The sequence below is a fragment of the Pongo abelii genome, chromosome 7 (genome assembly GCF_028885655.2).
Source record: "Pongo abelii isolate AG06213 chromosome 7, NHGRI_mPonAbe1-v2.0_pri, whole genome shotgun sequence".
Taxonomy (NCBI): domain Eukaryota; kingdom Metazoa; phylum Chordata; class Mammalia; order Primates; family Hominidae; genus Pongo; species Pongo abelii.
The window spans coordinates 160675598-160699544 of NC_071992.2; the positions used below are offsets into that span (position 1 = coordinate 160675598).

At 53.8% G+C, this 23947-nt stretch overlaps 1 protein-coding gene across 28 annotated transcripts in view; it reads left to right on the top strand.

Moving 5' to 3' along the window:
- Positions 1–23947, top strand: part of MROH1 (maestro heat like repeat family member 1) — a 115828-nt gene that overhangs the window by 24553 nt on the left and 67328 nt on the right. For 27 of the 28 annotated variants that reach the window (XR_010141359.1, XR_010141360.1, XR_010141361.1 and 24 more), the window contains 6 exons: positions 7002–7133; positions 7799–7961; positions 8046–8144; positions 18111–18262; positions 19038–19178; positions 19613–19705. Coding sequence is in view for 25 of the 28 variants with exons in the window: in XM_024251179.3 (XP_024106947.2) it covers positions 7002–7133; positions 7799–7961; positions 8046–8144; positions 18111–18262; positions 19038–19178; positions 19613–19705 (780 nt within the window). In the remaining 3 variants the exon portion in view is untranslated. Of the gene's footprint in view, positions 1–7001; positions 7134–7798; positions 7962–8045; positions 8145–18110; positions 18263–19037; positions 19179–19612; positions 19706–23947 lie in introns of those variants that run through there. The other variant, XM_063726960.1, reaches the window with a different exon arrangement.

Consider the following 23947-nt stretch of genomic DNA (forward strand, 5'->3'; position numbering starts at 1 on the left):
CCGGCTAATTTTTGTATTTTTAGTAGAGACCGGGTTTCACCATGTTGGTCAGGCTGGTCTCGAACTCCTGACCTTGTGATCCGCCCACCTTGGCCTCCCAAAGTGCTGGGATTACAGGCGCGAGCAACCATGCCTGGCCAGTTTAACTCTTAACCAGTTGCCAATCAGAAAATCTCTGAATCCACCTATGCCCTATAAGAACTCCCTGAGATGTCCCACCTTTCTAGGCTGAACTAGTGTACACCTTCCATGTATTGATTTGTGTCTTTGCCTGTAATTCTGTCCCCTAAAATGTATAAAACCAAACTAACCTGACCATCTTGGGTGTACTTTCTCAGATGTTCCCTGGGCTGTGGCCAGTCATAGTGGTACAGAATAAACCTTGTTAGGTATTTTAGAGTTTAGCTTTTTTGTCAACAGTATTTTTATTTAAAGGGGCTTATTACTGTGTTTGCTTTCTTTGAAGGCCCTAAGTGGGCCTTTTCCAACTGTGAATGGAGGCAGGGCTGTAAAAAGTATGGTACTTTTTTTTTTTTTTTTTTTCCTGAGGCAGAGTCTCACTCTGTTGCCCAGGCTTGAGTGCAGTGGTGTGATCTCAGCTCACTGCAACCTCTACCTCCTGGGTCAAGCAATTCTTGTGCCTCAGCCTCACGAGTAGCTGGGACTACAGGCACGTGCCACCACTCCTGGCTAATTTTTTTTTGTGGTTTTAGTAGAGATTGGGTTTCGCCATGTTGGCCAGGTTGGTCATGAACTCCTGCCTCAAGCAATCCACCTGCCTTGGCTTCCCAAAGTGCTGGTGATGTAGGATTCTTCTTTTTTATTTCTTTTTTATTTTATTTATTTATTTATTTATTTTTTTGAGACAGAGTCTCGCTCTGTCACCCAGGCTGGGCTGGAGTACAGTGGCGCAAACCGGCTCACTGTAACCTCTGCCTCCTGGGTTCAAGCAATTCTCCTGCCTCAGCCTCCTGAGTAGCTGGGATTATAGGTGCACGCCACCACACCTGTCTCATTTTTTTGTATTTTTAGTAGAGATGGGGTTTCACCATGTTGGTCAGGCTGGTCTCAAACTCCTGACCTGATGATCCACCCGCCTCGGCCTCCCAAAGTGCTGGGATGACAGGCCTGAGCCACTGCACCCAGCCATAGGATTCTTCTTCTTGGTCCCTTTGCAAGCCCTAGCGATGCCCTGCCTGGGCCTTGCCCAGCCATGCTGGCGTGCCTCAGCTTGCCTGCATTATAGCTTGTAACCATGTTTGGCGGTTCCTGAGCTCTTGTACCACACCCAAGAAGAATGAGGACACAGTGGACATTGAAGGGTGAGGAGAGCAGAGAAGAATTTTATTGAGCGATGAAAATGGCTCTTAGTGGAGAGGGGAGCTGGAGAGGGGACGGGAAGGACAGGTCATGTTCCCCGAAGTCAGGCTGTCTCTTCGCCCAAGTTAGGCCACCTCCCCTCTACCAGCTGAGTCTGGGGTCTTTATAGGCACAGAACGAGGAGTGTCTGCTGATTGGTTTGTAAGTCTGCAAAAGAGGTTAAAGTGAAGACACCACTCAAAGGTGGACATAACAGTGTAGAAAGCCAATTAGAAAAGGGTAGGTACATGTAAAATAGGTGAAGGGTGGGGATCAATCAGAGGAAAGCACACCAGATAGGAAGACAGGCTCTCAATCCAGTCCGAGGATTTAACTTGTAGCTTGGCTTTCAGGCTTTAAACTGTTTTCGGCTTGGAGGTGGGGTTTCTCAGGGGACCCACCCCTCTCTGCCTAGGCATTTGGCTGCCTCCTGTCACTATCATGGGGATTACAGGCACGAACCACCATGCCCGGCCAAAGGTATGGTACTTACACCATAAAATAAAACAATTCAAACCAACCCTGAAACACAAGTAATACATAACTTTTTTTTTTTTTTTTTTTTTTTAAATTCAGGGATGGACTCTCTGTGTTGCCTAGGCTGGAGTGCAGTGGTGCAATTTTGGCTCACTGCAGCCTCGATCTCCCATACAGAAGTGATCCTCCTGCTTCAGCCTCCAAAGTAGCTGGGACCACAGGCGTACCACCACACCTGGCTAATTGTTTTTATTTTTTGTAGAAACAGGGCCTTACTATGTTACCCAAGCTGGTCTTGAACTCCTGGGCTCAAATGATCCTCCCAACTTGGCCTCCCAAAGTGCTGGGGTTACAGGTGTGAGTCACTGTGGCTGGCCCCTATCCATTTTTTGTAAAATGTAGATTCCTATGCCTTTTTCATGGGTTCCTATGTTTTCCAGTTGCATAACCCATTGCAGACTTGCTGAGCCAGCCTGTCACCCTGCACTGAGGACTCAATCACCAGGACACAGAGTGACAGATGGAGATGCCACAGTTGTGAGTGGAATCTGGAGAACTCAGTCCCAGGACGCACTTCTCCCTATTGTTTTCCTCAGGAAAAAAGCAAAGATTTCTCTCAAACTTCCTCATATACATGAAGAGAATTAATAGCTAAAGATGGAAGCATAATGCAATTTGAGATGTGTTTCCAAGACCAAGAACCAGAGGATATGGCAGCTGTGGGTCTGGTCGGGTGGATATTAATGCCCTGCTGCACCTGAGCTCCTCCAAGCAGCAGATCTGGTAGGGTGGGTATAAATGCCCTGCTGCACCTGAGCTGCCCCTCCCAGCAGCGGGTCCAGTCGGATGAGTATAAATGCCCTGCTGCACCCAAGCTGCCCCTCCCAGGAATGGGTCCGGTCGGATGGGTATAAATGCCCTGCTGCACCCAAGCTGCTCCTCCCAGCAGCGGGTCCAGTCGGATGGGTATAAATGCCCTGCTGCACCCAAGCTGCCCCTCCCAGCAACAGGTCCGGTCGGATGGGTATAAATGCCCACTTGCTGCACCCAAGCTGCTGCTCCCAACTCAGCCATGCTCTGACTAGATAGAACCAGACCAATTTACACTGATTTTCAATTCTTTCCCCCCCAGTTCCTGCACTATACCAGCTGTGCTGTCCCGGCAGCTAATCCACCCACTTAGAGCCTCAGCTCTGTGACGTCCCAGGTGGGGATGGGCTTCTCAAGGACTACATTGTCTCCTACCTGGGAAGAGTGTCCAGATTATGAAAGTCAGAAACAATAGGCTGGGGGCCAGGGCACACGCCTGTAATCCCAACACTTTGGGAGCCTGAGACGAGGATCGCTTGAGGCCAGGGGTTTGAGACCAGCCTGGGCAACATAGACCCCATCTCTAAAAAAATAAAATAGGTCGGGCTCAGTGGCTCACACCTGTAATCCCAGCACTTTGGGAGGCCGAGGCGAGCACATCACGAGATCAGGAGTTTGAGACCATCCTGGCCAACATGGTGAAACCCCGTCTCTACTAAAAATACAAAAATTATCCAGGCGTGGTGGCACGCACCTGTAGTTCCAGCTACTCAGGAGACTGAGGCAGAAGAACTGCTTGAACCTGGGAGGCGGAGGTTGCAGTGAGCCGAGATCATAACACTGCACTCCAACCTGGGTGACAGGGCGAGACTCTGTCTCAAAAAAATAAAAAAATAAATTAAAAAAAATAATTAGCAGGAGCTGGGTGCAGCAGCTCATGCCTGTAATCCCAAAACTTTGGGAGGCAGAGGCGGGTGGATCACTTGAGGCCAGGAGTTCAAGACCAGCCTGCCTGGCCAACGTGGCAAAACCTCATTTCTACTGAAAATACAAAAAAAAATTAGCCAGGAGTGGTGGTACATACCTGTAGTCCCAGGTACTCGGGAGGCTGAGGCATGATCATCACTTGAACCTGGGATGCAGAGGTTGCAGTGAGCTGAGATTGTGCCACAGCACTCCAGCCTGGGTGACAGAGCGAGACTCCATCTCAAAAAAAAAAAAAAAATTAGCCGAGTGTGGTGGTGTGTGCCTGTAGTCCCAGCTACTTGAGAGGTTGTGGCAGGAGGATCTCTTGAGCCTGCAAGTTCAAGGTGCAGTGAGTTATGATCGCACAACTGGACTCTAGCCTGGGTGATGGAGTGAGATCCTGACTCAGAAAAAATAAAAGAAATCTGGCCGGGTGCGATGGCTCATGCCTATAATCTCAGCACTTTGGGAGGCTGAGGCAAGCGGATCACGAGGTCAGGAGTTCGACACCAGCCTGGCCAACATAGTGAAACCCCGTCTCTATTAAAAATACAAAAATTAGCCAGGCATGGTGGTGCACACCTGTAGTCCCAGCTACTCGGGAGGCTGAGGCAGGAGAATCACTTGAACCCGGAAGGCAGAGGTTGCAGTGAGCTGAGATTGTGCCACTGCACTCCAGCCTGGGCGACAGAGTGAGACTCTGTCTCAAAAAAAAAGAAATGATTCTCTAATATAGAATTTCAATACAGTCTGCCTGCAGAAGCCTTAAAGGAAAGGGAGTCATGTGTAGCCGGTGGGTGGAGGTGGCTGGTACAGTGAGACTGATCCCTCACCCGCCTCACTCTTGCCTCACTGCGGCACCAACACTCGAGGATGGGAAATCTAACAGTGAAAATCAACCCCAGCTGAAGCTCTTCCCCTGGAGAACTGGCAGATTCCACGTGAACTTAGTATTCCGTGCTGAGGCTTGTGACCTACACTGGCTATTTTCAAGAACAAAAATCACTCCCACTTGTGGGCCTGGGGCTAAACCATGATAGTTTGTAACTCGTTCCACAGAGTGGCAGTGAGCAAGCCTGTCTGCTGCTACTGATGCTGGGACTCTCAACGTTTGAGACAGTTGCGTGATTCCGAACACGTGTGCCACAGCCACGTGCGGCAAGTGTATGTGGGCCTGGGAGCTGCCTGGCGCTGCCCCGTCACCGGCACTGCTGCAAAACAGGGCCAAGTGCATGTCAAGTGGCTGGGTGTCAACTTCCGATAGTTTCTGAACAAAACCAAGACTTTCACAAAGCTCCCAAGCCTTCCTACTATTGTTTCTCCTCCAAACGACCTTGTCACGCTCCCCTTCAAATGTCCCGCATGGCTGTCTTCACTGAGCACCTCCAAATGACCTTGTCACACTCCCCTTCAAATGTCCTGTGTGGCTGTCTTCACTGAGCTGGTATCACTTCTCCTATGTGGGCCCACCTCCACCTGCCGTGGCTGCCATAGCTGTCAGAGTGGATGAGGGGAGTGCAGACCCTGTGACCATCAGTGTCTGATCTGGTTTGAATCTGTGTCCCCACCCAAATCTCTTGTTGAAATGTAATCCCCAGTGCTGGAGGTGGGGCCTGGTGGGAGGTGACTGGATCCTGGGGGCAACTTCCCCCTTTGGTGCTGTTCTCATGATAGAGTTCTCAGGAGATCTGGTTGTTTGAAAGCATGTGGCTCCTTCTCCTCCTCCTCCACTGTCTTCCTCCTGCTCAGGCCATGTAAGATGTGCCTGCTTCCGCTTCATTTTCCACCACGATTGTGTTTTCTTGAGGCCTCCCCAGCCATGCTTTCTGTACAGCCTGCAACTTTGAGCTAATTAGACCTTTCTTCTTTGTAAGTTACCCAGTCTCAGGTATTTCTTCTTCTTTTTTGAGACAGTCTTGCTCTGTCGCCCAGGCTGGAGTGGTGTGATCTTGGCTCACTGCAACCTCCACCTCCCGGGTTCAAGCTTTTCTCCTGCCTCAGCCTCCCAAGTAGCTGGGATTACAGGTGCCCGCCACCATGACTGGGTAATTTTTGTTTTTGTTTTTGTTTTTTTTTGAGACAGAGTCTTGCTCTGTGGCCCAGGCTGTAGTGCAGTGGCGCGATTTCAGCTCACTGCAACCTCCGCCTCCCGGGTTCAAGCGATTCTTCTGCCTCAGCCTCCCGAGTAGCTGGGACTACAGGTGTGCGCCACCACACACGGCTAATTTTTGTATTTTTAGTTGAGACGGGGTTTCACCATATTGGCCAGGCTGGTCTCGAACCCCTGACATCAGGTGATCCGCCGGCCTTGGCCTCCCTAAGTGTTGGGATTACGGGCGTGAGCCACCACGCCCGGCCTGTACCTTTTTTTTTTAGTAGAGACAGGGTTTCACCATGTTGGCCAGGCTGGTCTTGCACTCCTGACCTCAGGTGATCCGCCCGCCTCAGCCTCCCTGAGTGTTGGGATTACAGGAGGGAGCCACCGCACCTGTTCGGGTTTTTGCAGGTCACCTCTTTATAGCCATGTGAGAATGGACGACAGAGCCTGTGGGGCACTGGGCCGCCCTGTGCCGGCCCCTCCTGGCGCCATGTTGCCTCGTGCAGGCTGCTCTCAGGGTGGTGGAGGGAGGGGCCATGGTGGGTGCATCATTGGGGAGGGGCTGTCAACACAGGGTGGCCAGGTGCCCCAGGGTCCTTTCCTGGGTTGGGCGGTAGCCTACTCTGCTGTGTGCCCCCGCGGGTCCCAGCTTTCAGTCCCAGTCCTTGGTGTGTCCCCAGTTGAGGCAAGGATGGTGTGTGCTCTTTGGATTTACAGTGGGGGTGGTGGTCTACAGGAGAGCTGCTTAGGGGGAGGATGAAGGCAGGTGGTTGGACTCTGTGGAGGGTTAACCTGGGAGGTGGAGGTGGCCTGGGGGCATGGCAGAAGGTGGTGTGGTGGGTGGTGGTTTTCCTTAGCAGCCTTGGGGAGGGGCGGTTGGATACAAGCACTAGCCTAGCGGCAGAGACTGAGGCCATGACCACTGAGCTGGGGACAGGAGGGTGCTCCTCCTCTGACGGGAGGGCAGGGCAAGGAGGTGGAAGGGTCCTGGGAGCGTCCTGTGACTGGGAGACCCTGCTGGCTACCCCTGGAGGAGAGAAGCCCCCGCCTCGCCCTCAGCATGTTGGTTGTCTGACGCAGGATAACGCTCCACCCTTCTGGAGATGGGCCGTGAGTGTGGGGCTTGCAGGTCGGCTTTTAGGGTGTGAGGAGTGATCAGGTGTACCCCTCCCCTCCTGCGCTTGAGGCAGAGAGATTTGTGCAGTTTTGTCTTGTAGAGATAGTGACAGGCACTCAGACTGTCTGGACGTGGGGCTCACCTGGGACCGTCCTGGACGTTGTCTCTCCGCAGCTGGTGCACCCATACCGAGCGGCGGTCCTGAGGGCTATGGAGAGGGTCCTGAGCAGTCGCGCCAGTGAGCTGGACAAGGACACAGCCAGCACCATCATCCTCCTGGCCTCCAACGAGATGACCAAGACGAAGGTATTCAGCAGGCCCTCTGGCCTCACAGACTCAGGCCTAGCTTGGGAAGGGAAGCTGCTTCTTGGCCTTTCTACCCAGCAGCCTTGAGAGTATAGGGTGGTGTTTGGCTGCCTTGGGCTGGCAGAGGCCCCTCGGTCTCATGCACCACCCTGAAGGGGTGGGGGATGGTCCCCTGTGATTTTCAGAGGCAGCAACTGAAGCAGAGAGCAAGTTGCCAGAACTCAGCACACACAGGACCGTGGTGTGTGTGCCGGGGTCAAAGGCTGTGCCTGGCATTGGGGTTGGTGCAGGGCTCTGGTGGGCCTAACTCTCGGGGCACTGAGCGCAGCCCACTCTCACCAGGACTCTGCTTCTCCTGTGTGTGGGGGGTCTCCTCAGCAGCCCCTCACGTCTCACCAGGGCTCTGCTGCTCCTGTGTGTGGGGGGTCTCCTCAGCAGCCCTTCACCTCTCACCAGGGCTCTGCTGCTCCTGCGTGTGGGGTCTCCTCAGCAGCCCCTCAGCAGGGGAGGCTGTGCCCGCCACCTTCCCTGACCTGCACTTTCTAGGGACACTGAAAACAGCGTGCGCTTGTCCGAGGCTGGGAGCGACTGAGGGCAGAATGTCTTGGTCTTGCCTTTTGGGAGATTTCAGGGAGAGGTTCTACCTGCTGGTGTTTTGGGTTCAGGACCTGGTCTGGGACTGGCAGCAGGCGGCGAGTGGTGTCCTGGTGGCTGTGGGAAGGCAGTTCATCAGCAAGGTGATGGAGGAGCTGCTGCGCAGGCTGCACCCCGGGACCCTGCCACACTGCGCCGTGCTGCACACCCTCGCCAGCCTCTCAGTGGCCAACGGTAGGTGATGCGCAGCCTGCCCCAGGAGGAGCACAGGGCGCTGGAAGCCTTGGCAGAGGCCTTTGACAGTGTCCTCTCTCACAGCGTTCGGCGTAGTCCCCTTCCTGCCATCCGTCCTGAGCTCCCTGCTGCCCGTGCTGGGCATGGCCAAGCAGGACACGGTGCGTGTGGCGTTCTGCTCCGGTAAGAGGCGACCTCGTCACCTTCTGTCTCAAGTGCCCCTTTGTGGGGGGCTGTTCCCGGGCATGCCTGTTTTAGGGGGGACAGGTGGGCACTTTAGACTGCAGGAAGCGGGGCTGTTGGAGGGAGGGGCCCCCTGGCTGAGGCTGCTGGCTGGTTGGGGGGCCCATGTGGGGCTGACACAGCCTCTGTCTCTTGTTTCTCTCTGCTTCTGGGGAGCCCCCCCCGCCACCTTACACTGCGGGTCCACTGAGGCCTGGACATGCCTGGGGGGTAGGAAGAGACTTCCTTAAAGCCATGACTTTTTGTTTTCCTCCCCACTCCAGGCTAGAAAAGTGTCCGCTCTTTGGTCATCCCAGGACCCAGGGGATGGGGACACGTTCATTCACCCCCACCCTCTGCCAGGAGCCCCGTTCTTGGCAGCAGTGCCCACAGCCCTCTGTGTGCCTGGCAGGGGACTGCGGGCATGTCACGGGCCTGGACCTTGGTTTCCACTGCCACTGACAGTAGGGGAGTGGTTGGTGGGATTGGAGAGCATTTCTGTTAGAAGGGGATGTGGAGATTGGAGATCCTGAGGTGCGCTTAGTGCCCTCACAGCCCACGGCCTCGTGTTCCCAGTGTCCCTTGTCAGGAAGACAGCCAGCCCTGGTAGCTGGCCAGGAGGAGAACAGGACCCTCGTGCCCAGGGGACCAGCCCTTGTAAAGACCCAGCCCTCTGGGGCAGGGGTCCATTAGGTTCCAGGCCTCCTCCCCAGGCAGCAAGTGTGGGAAGGCCCGGCCAGGTGATGGGGGAGGGGCCTGGTGGGGCCCTGGCAGGGCATGTTTTCGAAGCATGGAGGGAGTGGTTACAGGGCTGGGCTGGGCTCTGTTGACTGAAGGGTTGGTTTGGAGCATTTGGACCCACCTGCTCTGCTCCTGGTGACTTTGGGTTCAGATCACAGGGCTCCTGCCACCCTCTCCTCAGCCCCTGCGCTCTGTCTCTCCTGGCCCTGCTCTTTGATAGATGCCTTCATCTTTGGGGCACTCCTTCACAGGCTCTTTCTCACCTGTGGGTGAGGGCAGGGCCCCTTGGGTAGAAGGGATAGTAATCCCATGTGACCCAGTTTTGGCTAAAAATGGGATTGGTGACAGGATGGGGGCAGCTGCACACTGAGCCAGGTGTGAAGGAGCAGAGAGTAGAAGTGGGTGTGGGTGTGGACTCAGCTAAGGTGCCTGGGGCGCACGACGTGCCGTCCAGGCTGCAGGGCGGACACAGAACGGGGCAGCTGGGGCACCTGCTGATCCCTCTGTCTCTGTGCTGCATGCTCATCGCCCCTTCCCGCCAGTCCTCTGGGAAGTACATGGCCTGATCCCTGCAGCCACTGGGGCTCTAAGCAGACACGGACTTGCAGTTCTGACACCTCTTGCTTACCTTCCCCTTCATAGGGGACCTGCAGCTCCTCTGGGCCCTACCATGCTGGCATTTTCCTCCATGTGTCAAACACATGGGTTCAGCCAGCGAAGATTCCATGGGGCCTCCTCGTGTGGGACGTGTGCTCCCCACCACAAATGCAACGTTCCTTGTTTGCATCTGGAGGGGATGGTGGTCCTGCTGGCTGGAGCAGCCTGGGGCCAGAGGAGGCCGTATCAGCTGGGTGAGGCCTAGTGGTGGGGGCTGTGGCAGGCCTGCGTCCACTGAGGGAGGGTGCAGGTCCAGCCAGGACAGGCAGTGTGCCAAGGACAGGAGTGCCCTCAGGGCACTGCAGCCAGGAGTCTGAGGAGCTACAGGAAAGACTTCCAGTGGTGGAGGCACGGCTGGCCTGGCCACGCCGTCCAGCAGGGCAGGCATCCAGTAATTCCTCCCGGCCGAGGAACCCTCCAGTAGGAAAGGTGGCAACAAAAGAAACAGACAGTAATTGGAGATGTAGATGGTTCAGGGAGAAGAAAATAACAGAGAAAGAAAATCTCTGATTAATATCCTCAGGGAAACAAGTGGGCATCATGCATTCACGGGACAAGAGGTGTCACCATGGAGAAGCCACATTCAGAGAATAAAATTGACCCTCTGTGAATTAAAGATGCCATAATAGAAATGGGAAAAATAATAGAAAAATTGGAAGAGAAAGTTGTGGAAATTTCCAGAAAATAGAGGAAAAAAGCAAAAATATGGAAAGTAGGAGAGAAAGAGGAATGAACTAGCAGGCTGAACCCTGAAGCCAGCATTCCAATCAGAGGCACCCTAGAAAGAATGGACAGAGATGAGGGGTCGAGAGATGACGCAAAAGCATGCCCCAGTGGCTGGGCGCGGTGGCTCACACCTGTAATCCCAGCACTTTGGGAAGCTGAAGCGGGCGGATCACTTGAGGTCAGGAGCTCAAGACCAGTCTGGCCAACATGGCGAAACCCCGTCTCTACTAAAAATACAAAAACATTAGCCCGGTGTGGTGGCGCATGCCTGTCATCCCTGATACTCTGGCTGAGACAAGAGGATTGCTTGAACCTGGGAAGCGGAGGCTGCAGTGAGCCAAGATTGCACCACTGTACTCCAGCCTGGGTGACAGAGTGAGACTGTGTCTCAAAACAAACAAAAAAATCAAAACTAGCTGGGCATGGTAGCTTACGCCTGTAATCCCAGTACTTTGGGAGGCCAAAATGGGAGGATCACTTGATCCCAGGAGTTCGAGACCAGGCTGGGCAACATGGTAAGACCCCATCGTTACAAAAAATATTTTTAAAAATTTGCCAGGTATGGTAGCACATGCCTGTATTCCAGCTCCTTGGAAGGCTGAGGCAGGAGGATTGCTTGACCCAGGAAGTCGAGGCTGCAGTGAACCAAGATCAAGCCACTGAACTCCAGCCTGGGTGACAGACCAAGACTCTGTGTCAAAAAAAAAAAAAAATCAAAACCTAATAACACAACAGGGGTGGGCTTCTGCTTCTGGCACTATGGTGGTCTGTTATTCTAAAAAACTTTCCCACTACAGAATACCTGGAATGCTGATGAGTTGACCTGCATCTTTCTGATCAATCAGAAGAAGAAACCTAGGCCCACAGAGACCAAGAGGGGAGGTGAGGGGTTAGAGCTCTCCAGTGGCCCCTGGGCGCCTGCCTGCCTTGATTTCACATGGGAGACAAGGCCGTTCTTTGCACTGGGTCAGAGCCCACCTGTACCAGACCCTCCAAGGCCCCTCCTCAGCAAAAAGTGATTGATGAGGAACCTTCCACTGTGCGCCCTGGGAGGTAGTCTGTTTTCTTTCAGAATTTATTTTAAATCCTCTCTCCTGAGAATTTGTAACCATGGTCTGTCCTGATGTAGTTGTAGGGTTCAAAGTTCTTCTTTGTGTTGGACTGGGAAGCCCTTAAGCTGAGACATTAGCCATGTAAATGGGCCAGGCTGAAGTGTCCTGGGTGGGGTGACCAGTGTCCTACTGAATGTTTGCGTCCCAGTCAGGCTGCATGGCAGTGGCTCTGGCCTGGGGGGTGTGGCTGTGGGAAGCAGTGCTTCCCTGGAGCGCAGGGTCTCGGCTCTGGTGTGGGGCCAGCAGCTCCCCACAGACCCAGGACCAGCAGTATCGGTTACAATCACAAAGCACACACGTCAGCACACAAAAAAGGGAGCATTAGAGCAGAAAGTCACATAATTTGGATTGATGAGATACAGGATAAAAATAGCAAGGTAAAGAGGTGAAAGGGAGAAAGGACAGGGTCCTGTGAGGACAGAGTCAGTGTGAAAAGAGAACCAAATACAGTCTAGAAACAAAACTATAACCGTTTCCATTAAACAGTAAGGGGTGGGTGTGGCAGCCGGTTGCAGACACTGAAGAGAGTGCACCAGCTGGACAGGGGTCTGGGGACAACCCGGAGGGCAGCCCTGAGCTGGCAGAGAGAAGGGGGTGCGGGGCAGGCGTCAGGTGAGCTGGCCGAGCACCTCCCGCTAGAGAGCACAAGTCCAGAAGAGGTGAGAAGAGGCCCAGGGTCACCGGCATCATCAAAGAGAAACGCTGTGGAGGGGCCACCAGAAGCCGCTGACTTTCACAGCCAGTGCCAGACCTGTTCCCTGGAGCCCTGTCACCGCCACCCAGGGCAGAAGGACGCTATGGGGCTGGGGCAGAGCAGGAGTCCCCACCCCCTGCACTGGAGAGGGTGTGGAGGCCCTGGGTGCTGCGGGTGAGTGACAGGTGTGCAGGGGATCCCCGTGTCAGCAAGAAAGGAGCTGAGAAGGAGCGGGAGGCAGGCAGCCTCTTGGCCTTTTCTCTGTCAGGGAGGGAAGTGTCGTGTAGCTTTAGGGAAACCACTGCAGTGTTGCAGTCCCAGGATTTCTGTGCAGTGCGTCGCTCCTGCGGGGCTAGCAGCCTCCTTGCAGACAGCCTGCCGGTTCCACTGGAATCGTCGTGCTGTGCCGCCTGACCCTCCCTGGCCTTTGTGGTCTCTGCAGGGTGGGAAGTGGGAGCTGAGCCCTCCCGTCTCACTGTATGTGTCAGGCTGTTGCAAGTTTTGTCGTTACAGTGATCTTCTCAGCTACCCAGACCTGAGCAGAAAACACAGAAACTAATGCTTTAGAAATAAGCAGTTGGCAAAACGTTATGCTTTATACCTAGTTCTTTGAAATAAGTGAATTAAATACTTAAGCTGCTGCCTCATCAAGAGAAAAGGGAGAAACGAGCCAAGTGGTAAACAGGAGGTGAATAATGTGGGGACAGCGAGGGGTGGCGCGGGGACCGTGAGAGGGACGGTGAGGGGCGGCGCAGGGGCCTTGAGGGGATGTGAGGGGCAGTGCGGGGACCGCGGGGGGGGCGGCGGGGGGACGGTGAGGGGCGGCGCGGGGACCTCGAGGGGACATGAGGGGCAGTGCGGGGACCGCAGGGGGGCAGTGAGGGGCGGCGCAGGGACCTTGAGGGGACATGAGGGGCAGTGCGGGGACCGCAGGGGGGCAGTGAGGGGCGGCGCAGGGACCTCGAGGGGACATGAGGGGCAGTGCGGGGACCGCGGGGGAGCGGCGGGGGGATGGTGAGGGGCGGCGCAGGGACCTCGAGGGGATGTGAGGGGCAGTGTGGGGACTGCGGGGGCGCGGTGAGGGGCGGCGCAGGGACCTCGAGGGGACGTGAGGGGCAGTGCGGGGACCGTGAGGGGGTGGTGAGGGGCGGCGGGGGGACCACAAGGGACCAGCAAGGGCCACCGAGGGGACCACGTGCCCAGTGCAGCCACCTCTGAAGGCCCGGCAGCGAGTGCTCCAGGAGAGCGCCAGTTCCCAGGCAGTGTTCTGCGGGCTCCGCAGTGGGCTCTCTCCCAGTCCTCAGGGCTGTGTCACGCTGGGGAAATGAAGCAAAAAGGACAGTTTCCAATTTTTTTTTTTTTTTTTTTGGAGACAGGGTCTCGCTGTGTCACCCAGGCTGGAGTGCAGTGGTATGATCTTGGCTCACTGCAACCTCTTGCCTCCCAGGCTGAAGTGATCCTCCCACCTCAGCTCCCTGAATAGCTGCGACCAGAGGTGCCCGCCACCACACCCAGCTAATTTTTGTGTTTTTAGTAGAGACGGGGTTTCCCCATGTTGGCCAGGCTGGTCTTGAACTCCTGACCTCAGGTGATCTGTCCACCTCGGCCTCCCAAAGTGCTGGGATTACAGGCATGAGCCACTGCGCCCGGCCACAAATTATTTTTGTGACCTGAGCATCACCACAAAAGAGATCCTGGGACCAGCCTCACTCAGGGTCTGCCCTCCCAATCCATGCCCCTGCTGCTGAACCCAAGTCAGAGATGGTTTCAGGTGCCTTTGTTGGGATACGGTGACCCTTGATATCCTAAAATTTGGAACGAAGCAGATTCCTCTCACCTCGCATCCCCCACTGTGGTTGCTGACCCTAGGCTGACCCTAGGAACAAATCCATATTGCCTGGCATAGGGGCTGGCTCTGTCCTGACACGGGGGTCACCCCAGGAGTGAGAGGCCAGCTCCACATTGGGAGGGTGGGCCCTCACACTGATTGACATAAGAAGGAAAACCACACGGCCACTGCCCTTGTTGTTGATTCTTATTAAAAACTCAGGCTAGGCCGAGCGCGGTGGCTCACGCCTATAATCCCAGCCCTTTGGGAGGCTGAGGCGGGTGGATTGCCTGAGCTCAGGAGTTTGAGACCAGCCTGGGCAACACGGTGAAACCCTGTCTCAACTAAAATACAAAAAATTAAATTAGCCGGGTGTGGCAGCTTGTGCCTACAGTCCCAGCTACTCGGGAGGCTGAGGCAGGAGAATTGCTTGAACCTGGGAGGCAGAAGTTGCAGTGAGCCAAGATCGCGCCACTGCATTCCAGCCTCGGTGACAGAGTGAGACTGTCTCCAAAAAAAAAAAAACAAAAACAACTCAGGCCGGGCATGGTGGCCTACGCCTGTGATCCCAGCACTTTGGGAGGCCAAGGTGGTTGGATCGTTTGAACCCGGGAGTTTGAGACCAATCTGGGCATCATAGTGAGACTTCTGTTTCTAAAAAAATATAAAATAAAATTAGCCAGGTACAGTGTCACGCACCTGTAGTCCTAGCTACTTGAGAGGCTGAGGTGGGAGGATCACTTGAGCCCAGGAGGTCGAGGCTGCAGTGAGCTAAGTTGGTGTCACTACACTCCAGCCTGAGTGACAGACCGAGACCCTGTCAAAAAAAAAAGAAAAAAAACCAAAATCCTACAATCAACCACACAGACAAAGAATGGAAGAAACCAAAGGTTTTTGGTCTTCACTTAATAAAATTGTTTATATAAAATCCCAACACATTCCCACAAATTGTTAGAGGTGACAAGAATTTAGCAGGATGCTGTTGGAGGATCAGCAGCTAAAGCTTATCTGCATTCCTGTGTACTAGACTCAGAGGTGCCAGCTCCTCTATGAATCTATCATCACAGATTCTGGTGAGCTTCTGATGAGAGTCCCGCAGGGCCTGAGTCGACCATCGGGTTCGCGCCTGGAGGTGCTGGTGACCCTGAAGGCAGTGCTAGAAGGTGGCCAGTGGCCCCATGAAGGGGACGAGGGGTACAGGTGGAGATTTTTTGTCTGGGTGGCGCTTGTCAGGGCCTTTGCTCTTGCAGGGTTGCTGCAGGGTCTGTGTCAGAGGGAGGCTTTATGGGGACCGATGGCTACACGGCAGCCAGGTGGGGGGTGTGGGAAGCACAGAGCATAGGTGCGGGTTCCAGTGGTCTCAGGGTCCTCTTCCGTGAGGTTGTCAGCCCATTGTGAGGAGGGGTTTGTGGCGAGAAAAGGGTGTGAAACAGTTGCCCAAGCATGGAAAGCCAGGGACCAGCGAGCCTCGCAGGACTGTCGGGAGCACCTGCACCCTTTGATTCTTACAGGCTGTGTTTAAAGTGATTTCTTAAGATACAAAAAAGTATAAATCACAAAGGAAAAGATTAACAAGTTTGACATGACAAATTAAAGGAATTTGTTCATCAGAAGATCTGAAAAAATGTACAGAACTGCAGATGAACATCACCAAGAAAAAGAATTACCAAAGATGATATTATAAATAGTTTTCTCTACTTTATAAGAAGTGGAAAAGCTCACCCATGGCCCTGGGAGCAGCAGTGGATGGGGCCTAAGGCCAGTGGGAACTGGCACTCACACCCCAACCTGACCCTCTGTACCACATCTGCATCAGCCCAGGGGGGCCTCACAGCAGCCCTGGGTCAGGTGCTACCACTGCCCTATTTTTTTTTTTTTTTTGAGACAATCTCACACTGTCGCCCAGGCTGCAGTGCAGTGACGTGATCTCAGCTCACTGCAACCTCCACCTCCCGGGTTCAAGCGATTCTCCTGCTTCAGCCTCCCAAGTAGCTGAGATTACAGGTGCGTGCCACCACACCCAGTTAATTTTTTGTATTTTTAGTACAGACGGGGTGTCAACATGTTGCCCAGGATAGTCTCGAACTCCTGATCTCATGATTTGCCCGCCTCAGCCTCCCAAAGTTCTGGGATTACAGGCATGAGCCACCGTGCCCGGCCACTGCCTCATTTTATGTGAGGAAACTGAGGCACAAAGAGACTGAGTAACTCGTCCCAGGCCATACACCCGGGGAGTGGGAGAGCCAGGACTAGGCCAGCCTGTACCTCTGAGCTGCCTTTTAAAGCAGATGTGGGAAGAACTGCTAGGAAATCAGAAGGGGAGACTACAGCTCAGAAAAATGGGGCAAGAAAAGGCCAGAACCACACAGCCAGCCAACATACACATAGAAAGGTGATCAGCCCACTATCTGCAAAGAGGTATTATCTCACATTAAGCAGTTTGGAGAAAATTAAAAGTAATTATTTGAAAATACCAAGTTTAGATTGTGCTTTGGAGCAGGGCCTGTAGCAGCGAGCTATTGGGATTGGCTCTTGGCAGCCACTCTGGAGAGAGTGGGCCCATCAGAAGAACTCAAGATTGGGGCAGCCGAGGTGGTCCCAGCAGCGCCCCCTTGGTCTTGTGCCTTGTGCGGCCCCTCCCCGTGAGGTGGGTGCGTCCTTTCAGGGCTCTGGACTTTGCCCTGAAGCTCATGGTCCCTTTGTGTTTCCTCCTCCGGTTTCTGCATCTCCTCCTGGTCCTCAGCAGGGCTGTGTGAAAGGTGCTGGCCTCAGTTTATCTCCCTGTCCCCCCATGTTCCCCCTTCACCCAGGGCCCAGCCCCACTGACCACTCACACATCAGCATCTGAGTTCGGCCCGTGTCCTGGGCTCCAGGCCCTACAGCCAGTGTTTTCTGACTCCACCCAGATGTCCACACCACTTGAAGCCTGGGTGGCCACCTGCCCAGCCTCTGCCTGCTCCCAGCTCTGCCCTCAGGGTCAGCCCAAGGCCACCGCTGAGTCACATCCACAGTCACTGGCGCACTGTCAGGAGCTGCCCACCCGTGGGAGGGCCTCATGCTGACCCTGGCATCCTGGTGCCCCTCCGCCCTGCCATTGTTCTCCCTGTGGATCTTCCTGCCCACACAGTGCCCAGCACGGCAGCCTTGGGCAGAACGTGTGGCACAAGTCTCTGTGAGGATGGGTGGGCGTGGCGCTGCTCCTCTTGTCTCTGGCAGGCTGGAGTGGGCAGGAACTTGTGGCCGGAGGGCATCTTGGGGAGGAGGTTGGTACTTGCGCCAGTTTTCTTTGGTGACAAGCACCAAGTGCAAATTAGGTGGCTTCAAACAACAGAAATGTATTTTCTCACAGTTTTGGAGACCGGAAGTCCAAGCTCAAGATGCCGGCAGGATTGGTTCCTTCTTGGGAGCCCAGAGACAGAATTCATTTTAGGCTCCCCAGCTTCTGGTGGGGCCATGGATTCTGGGTGTCCTTGGCCTGAGGCTGCCTCGCCCCAGTCTATGCCTCCATGTCACATGACCATCTTCTTCCTGCCTCTGCGTCTCTTATAAGCATGTTGTCGTGTTGGAATTACGGCCCACGCTGCTTTGCTATGACCCCATTTTAACAGTCACATCTGGCCAGGCGCGGTGGCTAATGCTGTAGTCTCAGCACTTTGGGAGGCCAAGGTGGGCAGATCACTTGAGGTCAGCAGTTTGAAACCAGCCTGGCCAACATGGTGAAACCCTGTCTCTTCTAAAAATATAAAAATTAGCCAAGTATGACGGTACACACCTGTAGTTCCAGCTAGTCAGGAGGCTAAGGCAGGAGAATTGCTTGAACCTGGGAGGCAAAGGTTGTAGTGAGCCGAGATCAAGCCACTGCATTCCAGCCTGGGTGACAGAGCAAGACTGTCACAACACACCAGCCTGAGTGACAGACCGAGCAAGACTCTGTCTCAAAAAAAAAAAAAAAGGCACATCTGCAAAAACCCTATTTCCAATAAGGCCATGAATTTGGAGGGACACTCTTCACCCATGTAGTCCTGGAGTTGTGTGCTTGGCTGGTGTTCTCGGGAGGGCATCTTGCAGGCTGCCATGGGGTCTCCAGAAGGGGCGGGAGGCAGACACAGGTGCTGAGGATCGTCACAAACCCATGGCCTGCAGCCACTTACCACCGGCCGCTGTCGTAGCTCTGCAGCGCTTCAGCGAGGGTGCCCTGGAGTACCTGGCCAACCTGGACCGAGCCCCAGACCCCACGGTCAGGAAGGACGCCTTTGCCACCGACATCTTCAGTGCCTACGATGTTCTCTTCCACCAGTGGCTGCAGAGTCGTGAAGCCAAGGTTTGCCCTGTGGCTGCATCAGCCCACACCTGATGCCAGGGCGCTCTCCTCCCCACATTCCCTGCCCTTGGCAAATTGATCAGAGGGTGGTGGTGGTGCGTTGGCGAGCAGAGGTGCCCAATGAGAGGTGGCTCACCTTTATTTATTTTTTTGAGACAGAGTCTCTGTCACCTAGGCTGGAGTGCAGTGGCATGACCTTGGCTCACTGCAGCCTCCACCTCCCTGCTTCAGGTGATTCTCATGCCTCAGCCTCCTGAGTAGTTGGGATTACAGGCACCTGCCACCACTCCCGACTAATTTTTGTATTGTTAGTAGAGATGAGGTTTCGCCATGTTGGCCAGGATGGTCTCGAACTCCTGACCTCAGGTGATCCACCCGCCTTGGCCTCCCAAAGCTCTGGGATTACAGGTGTGAGGCACCGTGCCCGGCCACCTTTAGGCTTCCACACCTGCGCAGGGCCCCCTCTGCAGTCCCCATACTTGTGACTTGTGCCAGAGGGGCCTAGTCACTGGGGGTTTTTCCTTCTGCCCAGAGGCCCAGTGCTGCTGGCAGGGCACTGAGCATCTCCTACAAACCCCCTGGGCCTGGCCAGCATCTGGCTTGCTGTGGTCTCCCCACAGCTGACCTCTGGGTGCTGGGCTCACGTCCCAACCCCCGTAGCACCCACTGGTAGCCCAGTGTTCGTTCATGTCCGTCACGGGTTCTTGCTGGACACGCTCTGAGCAGTCGGTGTTGACTAAGCAGCATAAGCTTCCCGCCCACTGTCCCCTCTCAGCTGCGTCTTGCCGTGGTGGAGGCTCTGGGGCCTATGAGCCATCTGCTGCCCAGTGAGAGGCTGGAAGAGCAGCTGCCCAAGCTCCTCCCTGGGATCCTCGCCCTCTACAAGAAGCACGCAGAGACCTTCTACTTGTCCAAGGTATCTGCAGGCAGGGCAGGTCTACTGTCCCTGAGGACCCCTCCGATCAGACTCCCTGGGGGTGGCTGTGAGTCCTCTGCTAGGGCTCAGTGGTGGGTGGGGGTGGCCGTGAGTCCTCTGCTAAGGCCCAGTGGTGGGCTGTGAAGGACAGGGCCCTCGTGGGGACCAGCTTAGTTTTCCCATCGCTCTGCCCTGGACGGTGCCAGGAACCTGGGCCTCTTGGTCCATGGCACCTGTGGCTTAGGGAGCCCCCTTCCTGGGCCCTCCCCGCCCCCCCAGCTCCGAGTTCTAGAGGTAGACAAAGGGCCTCCTCATTTGAGCCCCAAGGTGGGGCCCATGTCTTCCTGTGGCCCAACTGGGAGGCTCTGGTTGACCTCAGTCAGTTCGGGGGGCTGGAGGCAGGACTGACGGCCTCTTCTCCCTACTCCGAGCAGAGCCTGGGCCAGATCCTCGAGGCGGCCGTGAGTGTGGGCAGCCGCACACTGGAGACCCAACTGGATGCCCTCTTGGCTGCACTGCACTCCCAGGTAGGAGGCGGGCGTCGGGGTGGGTCCAGGTTCTGCACACCCTTCCGTGGGAAGTTGCTGGACGAGGGGTGCAGAAAGCAAGTCGGGGTGGACGGCTCAGCCACGTGGGGCTGAGGACTGGGCATTCCCTGAAGGTCACTCGGGTGACTTCTTAGCGATGTGGCGATGCTCTTGCCCTGCCCAGCAGTGGCACATGCAGGTGACATAGGAGCCCCCAGGATGGAGGTGGCAGGAGTGGGTGCCCAGGCCCAGTGCAGGCCCAGTACAGGTGGTCCCTGAGAAAGGTCAGTACAGCCAAAGTGCCAGTTGGGGAAGACTGCCCTGGGTTTCTGGGGATGGAGCTCAGAGGAGCAGAGGAGAGGCCCGGGGCTGCAGGATGGGGGTCTTGAAGGCCCTGCTGGAGAGGAAGTGATGTGGGGAGGAGGCTGAGCAGCTGGGACCCCTCCCCAGCTCGGGTGAATGAGGCTGAGAACGACTGAGGGACGCAGGTGCCGGGTCACCCATGACCTTGGCACTGGGGGTCATCTGTCCATGGGACTTTCTGGATGAGAGAGGAGAGGGGCAGGGAGCTAGAGAGGGTGGTGTGGTGAAGTCTGCAAGGAGACTTTCTGAAAAGAAGTGTGGAGGTGTGGGCTCGTGTGGAGGTGTGGGCTTGTGTGTGGAGGTGGGTTTACTGCTTGGCTCTGCCCCTCACCTGGCCCACTCCAGCTGGGCCCCACTCTCCACTGCCTGGATGGTCCTGGCTGCATCCCAGAAACAAAGGGGAAGAGGGGATGGCAGCCACAGAGCTAGTAAACATAATGTAAGTGCTGTGAACAGTTACATGGTAACAAACTGTTAAAACTGTACGAAATGGTTAGGTTCTTAGAAAGATAAAAATGTCAAAATTGGTACGAAAAGCAACAGAGAATTGAATAAGCCAATAAAGCAACGGAAATAATATTCTAAGACCTTTCTTCCTTAAAACAAGCCTGGGATCCAAATGGTTTCATGACTGAGTTCTGTCAGACTTTTGAGGAACAATTAATTCCTGTCCAGTACAAGTACATTTGGAAATAGAAAAAGATCCAGAGCTACCTCTTTCATTCTGTGAGGTCTTGGTCAAATCCCAGTCAGAGCCGTATAAGGAAATGCAGGTGTGTAATGATCAGCATAGACGTGAGGTTTTGCATAAAGTAGCAGGTTACTGAACCCACGACCATACTTTTATTTATTATGTATGTATGTATTTATTTATTTTTTTTTTTGAGATGGAGTTTCACTCTTGATGCCCTGGCTGGAGTGCTGTGGCATGATCTCGGCTCACTGCAACCTCTGCCTCTCGGGTACAAGCGATCTCCTGCCTCAGCCTCCTGAGTAGCTGGGATTACAGGTGCCCACCGCCACACCTGGCTAGTGTTTTGTATTTTTAGTAGAGATGGGGTTTCACCATGTTGGCCAGGCTGATCTCGAACTCCTGACCTCAAGTGATGCACCTGCCTCGGCCTCCCAAAGTGTTGGGATTACAGGCAGGAGCCACGGAGCCCAGCCAAGACCGTGCTTTTCAAAACACCTTATGCAGGAGGGCTTAGCTCACAACGCAAGGCCTATCCAGCATTCGGGAGCTGCCAGTGCACTTCATCACAGTAATAGACTAAAGAAAAATAGTGTCTGAGTTCAATCGATGCAGAAAAAACTTTTGATGATTTTTTCTTTTCCCCTGAGATGGAGTTTCGCTCTTGTTGCCCAGGCTGGAGTGCAATGGCACGATCTTGGCTCACTGCAACCTCCGCCTCCCGTGTTTAAGCGATTCTCTTGCCTCAGCCTCCCAAGTAGCTGGGGTTACAGGCACGCGCCACCACGCCTGGCTAATTTTTGTATTTTTAATAGAGACGGGGTTTCACCATGTGGGCCAGGCTGGTCACGAACTCCTGACCTCAAGTGATCCCCCTGCTTCAGCCTCCCAAAGTATTGGGATTACAGGCGTGAGCCACTGTGCCTGGCCTAAAATTCTTAACAACTAAGATTGGAAAGGAACTTCCCTAAGTTAACAAAGTTTGTATACCCGAACCCTCAGTCTGCATCATAACTGATGGGAAGTGTTAGGAAATTCCCTGTAAGGTCAATAACAGGAAGGGCCTGCCTCTCACTGCAGATCGGGTCCTCTGCTGGTTCGATAGGGAAAGATGGCCATTATTCATCACCTGTCCACCTTTCTGGCCAAGCTATTAGGACTAATCAGAAGTTCCTGCAAGGTGTGGTGGCTCACATCTGTAATCCCAGCACTTTCGGAGGCTGAGGAGGAAGAACTGCTTGAGCCCAGGAGTTCGAGACCAACCTGGGCAACATAGGGAGACCCCCATCTCTACAGAAAAAAATTAGCCAAGTATAGTGGCACAGATCTGTAATCCCAGCTATTCAGGAGGCTGAGGTTGGAGGATCACTTGAGCCCAGGAAGTTGAGGCTGCAGTGAGCCATGATCATGCCACTGTACTCCAGCCTGGGTGACAGAGCAAGACCTTGTCTCGAAAAAGAAAAAAAAATTTCTGTAAATTTTCCAGTTACAAGATCAACCTACAAAAGCCAGGAACATTTTTCTACACCAGCACTGACCAGCTAGAAAGTATATGAAAACACTATCTACAATAGCAACAGAAACTTATTAACAGCCAGGTGTCATGGCGCATGCCTGTGGTTCCAGCTACTCGAGAGGCTGAGGTGGGAGGATCGCTTGAGCCCAGGAGGTTGATTGAGGCTTCAGTGAGCTGTGATTGCACCAGTGCATTCCAGCCTGGGTGACAGTGCAAGACTGTGTCTTTAAAAAAAAAAAAAAAAAAAAAAATGCCCAGTGTCGTGACTCATGCCTGTAATCCCAGCACTTTGGGAGGCCAAGGCAGGCGGATCACGAGGTCAGGAGATCGAGACCATCCTCGATAACACGGTGAAACCCTGTCTCTACTAAAAATACAAAAAAATTAGTCGGGCATCGTAGCGGGTGCCTGTAGTCCCAGCTACTTGGGAGGCTGAAGCAGGAGAATGGCATGAACCCCAGAGGGAGAGCTTGCAGTGAGCCGAGATCGTGCCACCGCACTCCAGCCTGGGCAACAGAGAAAGACTCCGTCTCAAAAAAATAAATAAAAGATAAAAAAAAAATAAAGGAAAAGAAACTTATTATGTATAGGAATTAATGAAGAATGTGCAAGAACTCTATGGAGAAAAAGTTTACAATTCTGAAAACGTAGTGAAAAAAAAGAGATGTGGCATAGTATCATTTACAAAGTCTAAAAATGAGCAAAACAACACACATTTGCAAATCTATAAAAACAAAGAATGATTATCTACATGGGGTGAGGATGGGAGTAGAGAATGGATTGAAAAGGGAAATAAGAATATACAAAAGCTGAGAAGGTAGAAAAATGTGTTATTTCCTATTCTTTGAGCTATCCATTCATTTCTTTTGTTTTTCCATTGCATTTTAGGTTTTGTTCATATTGATCTGTAGCAGTTATTTACTTAATTTTTTTAGAGACAGGGTCTTGCTCTGTCCTGCAGTCTGGAGTACAGTGATGTGGTCACAGCTCACTGCAGCTTCCAACACCTGGGCTCAAGCGATCTTCCCACTTCAGCCTCCAGAATAGCTGCGACTACAGGTGCACGCCACCATGCCTGGCTTTTTTTGTTTTTAATTTTTTGTAGAAATAGAGTCTTGGCCAGGCGCAGTGGCTCGTGCCTGTAATCCCAGCACTTTGGGAGGCCGAGGTGGGCGGATCACCTGAGGTCAGGAGTTCAAGACCAGCCTGGCCAACACGGTGAAACCCTGTCTCTACTAAAAAATACAAAAAAAATTAGCCAGCTGTGGTGGCATGTGCCTGTAATCCCAGCTACTCAGGAGACTGAGGCTAGAGAATTGCTTGAACCCAGGAGGTGAAGGTTGCAGTTGCAGTGAGCTGAGATCACGCCACTGCACTTCAGCCTGGGCAACAGAGTGAGACTCTGTCTCAAAAAAAAAAAAAAAAAAGAAAAAGAAAGAAACAGAGTCTCACTCTGTTGCCCAGGCTGGTCTCCAACTCCTGGCTTCAGCTGATCCTCTTGTCTCAGCCTCCCAAAGTATTGAGATTACAGGTGTGAGCCACTGCGCCTGGCCTATAGCAGTTATTTATAACCTTGTATTATATATGTGAAAATATTTGTTCCTACTTTGAGTCATTAATTCATTCTTAAGACAGGGTCTCGCTTTGTCACACAGGCTGGAGTGCAGTGGCA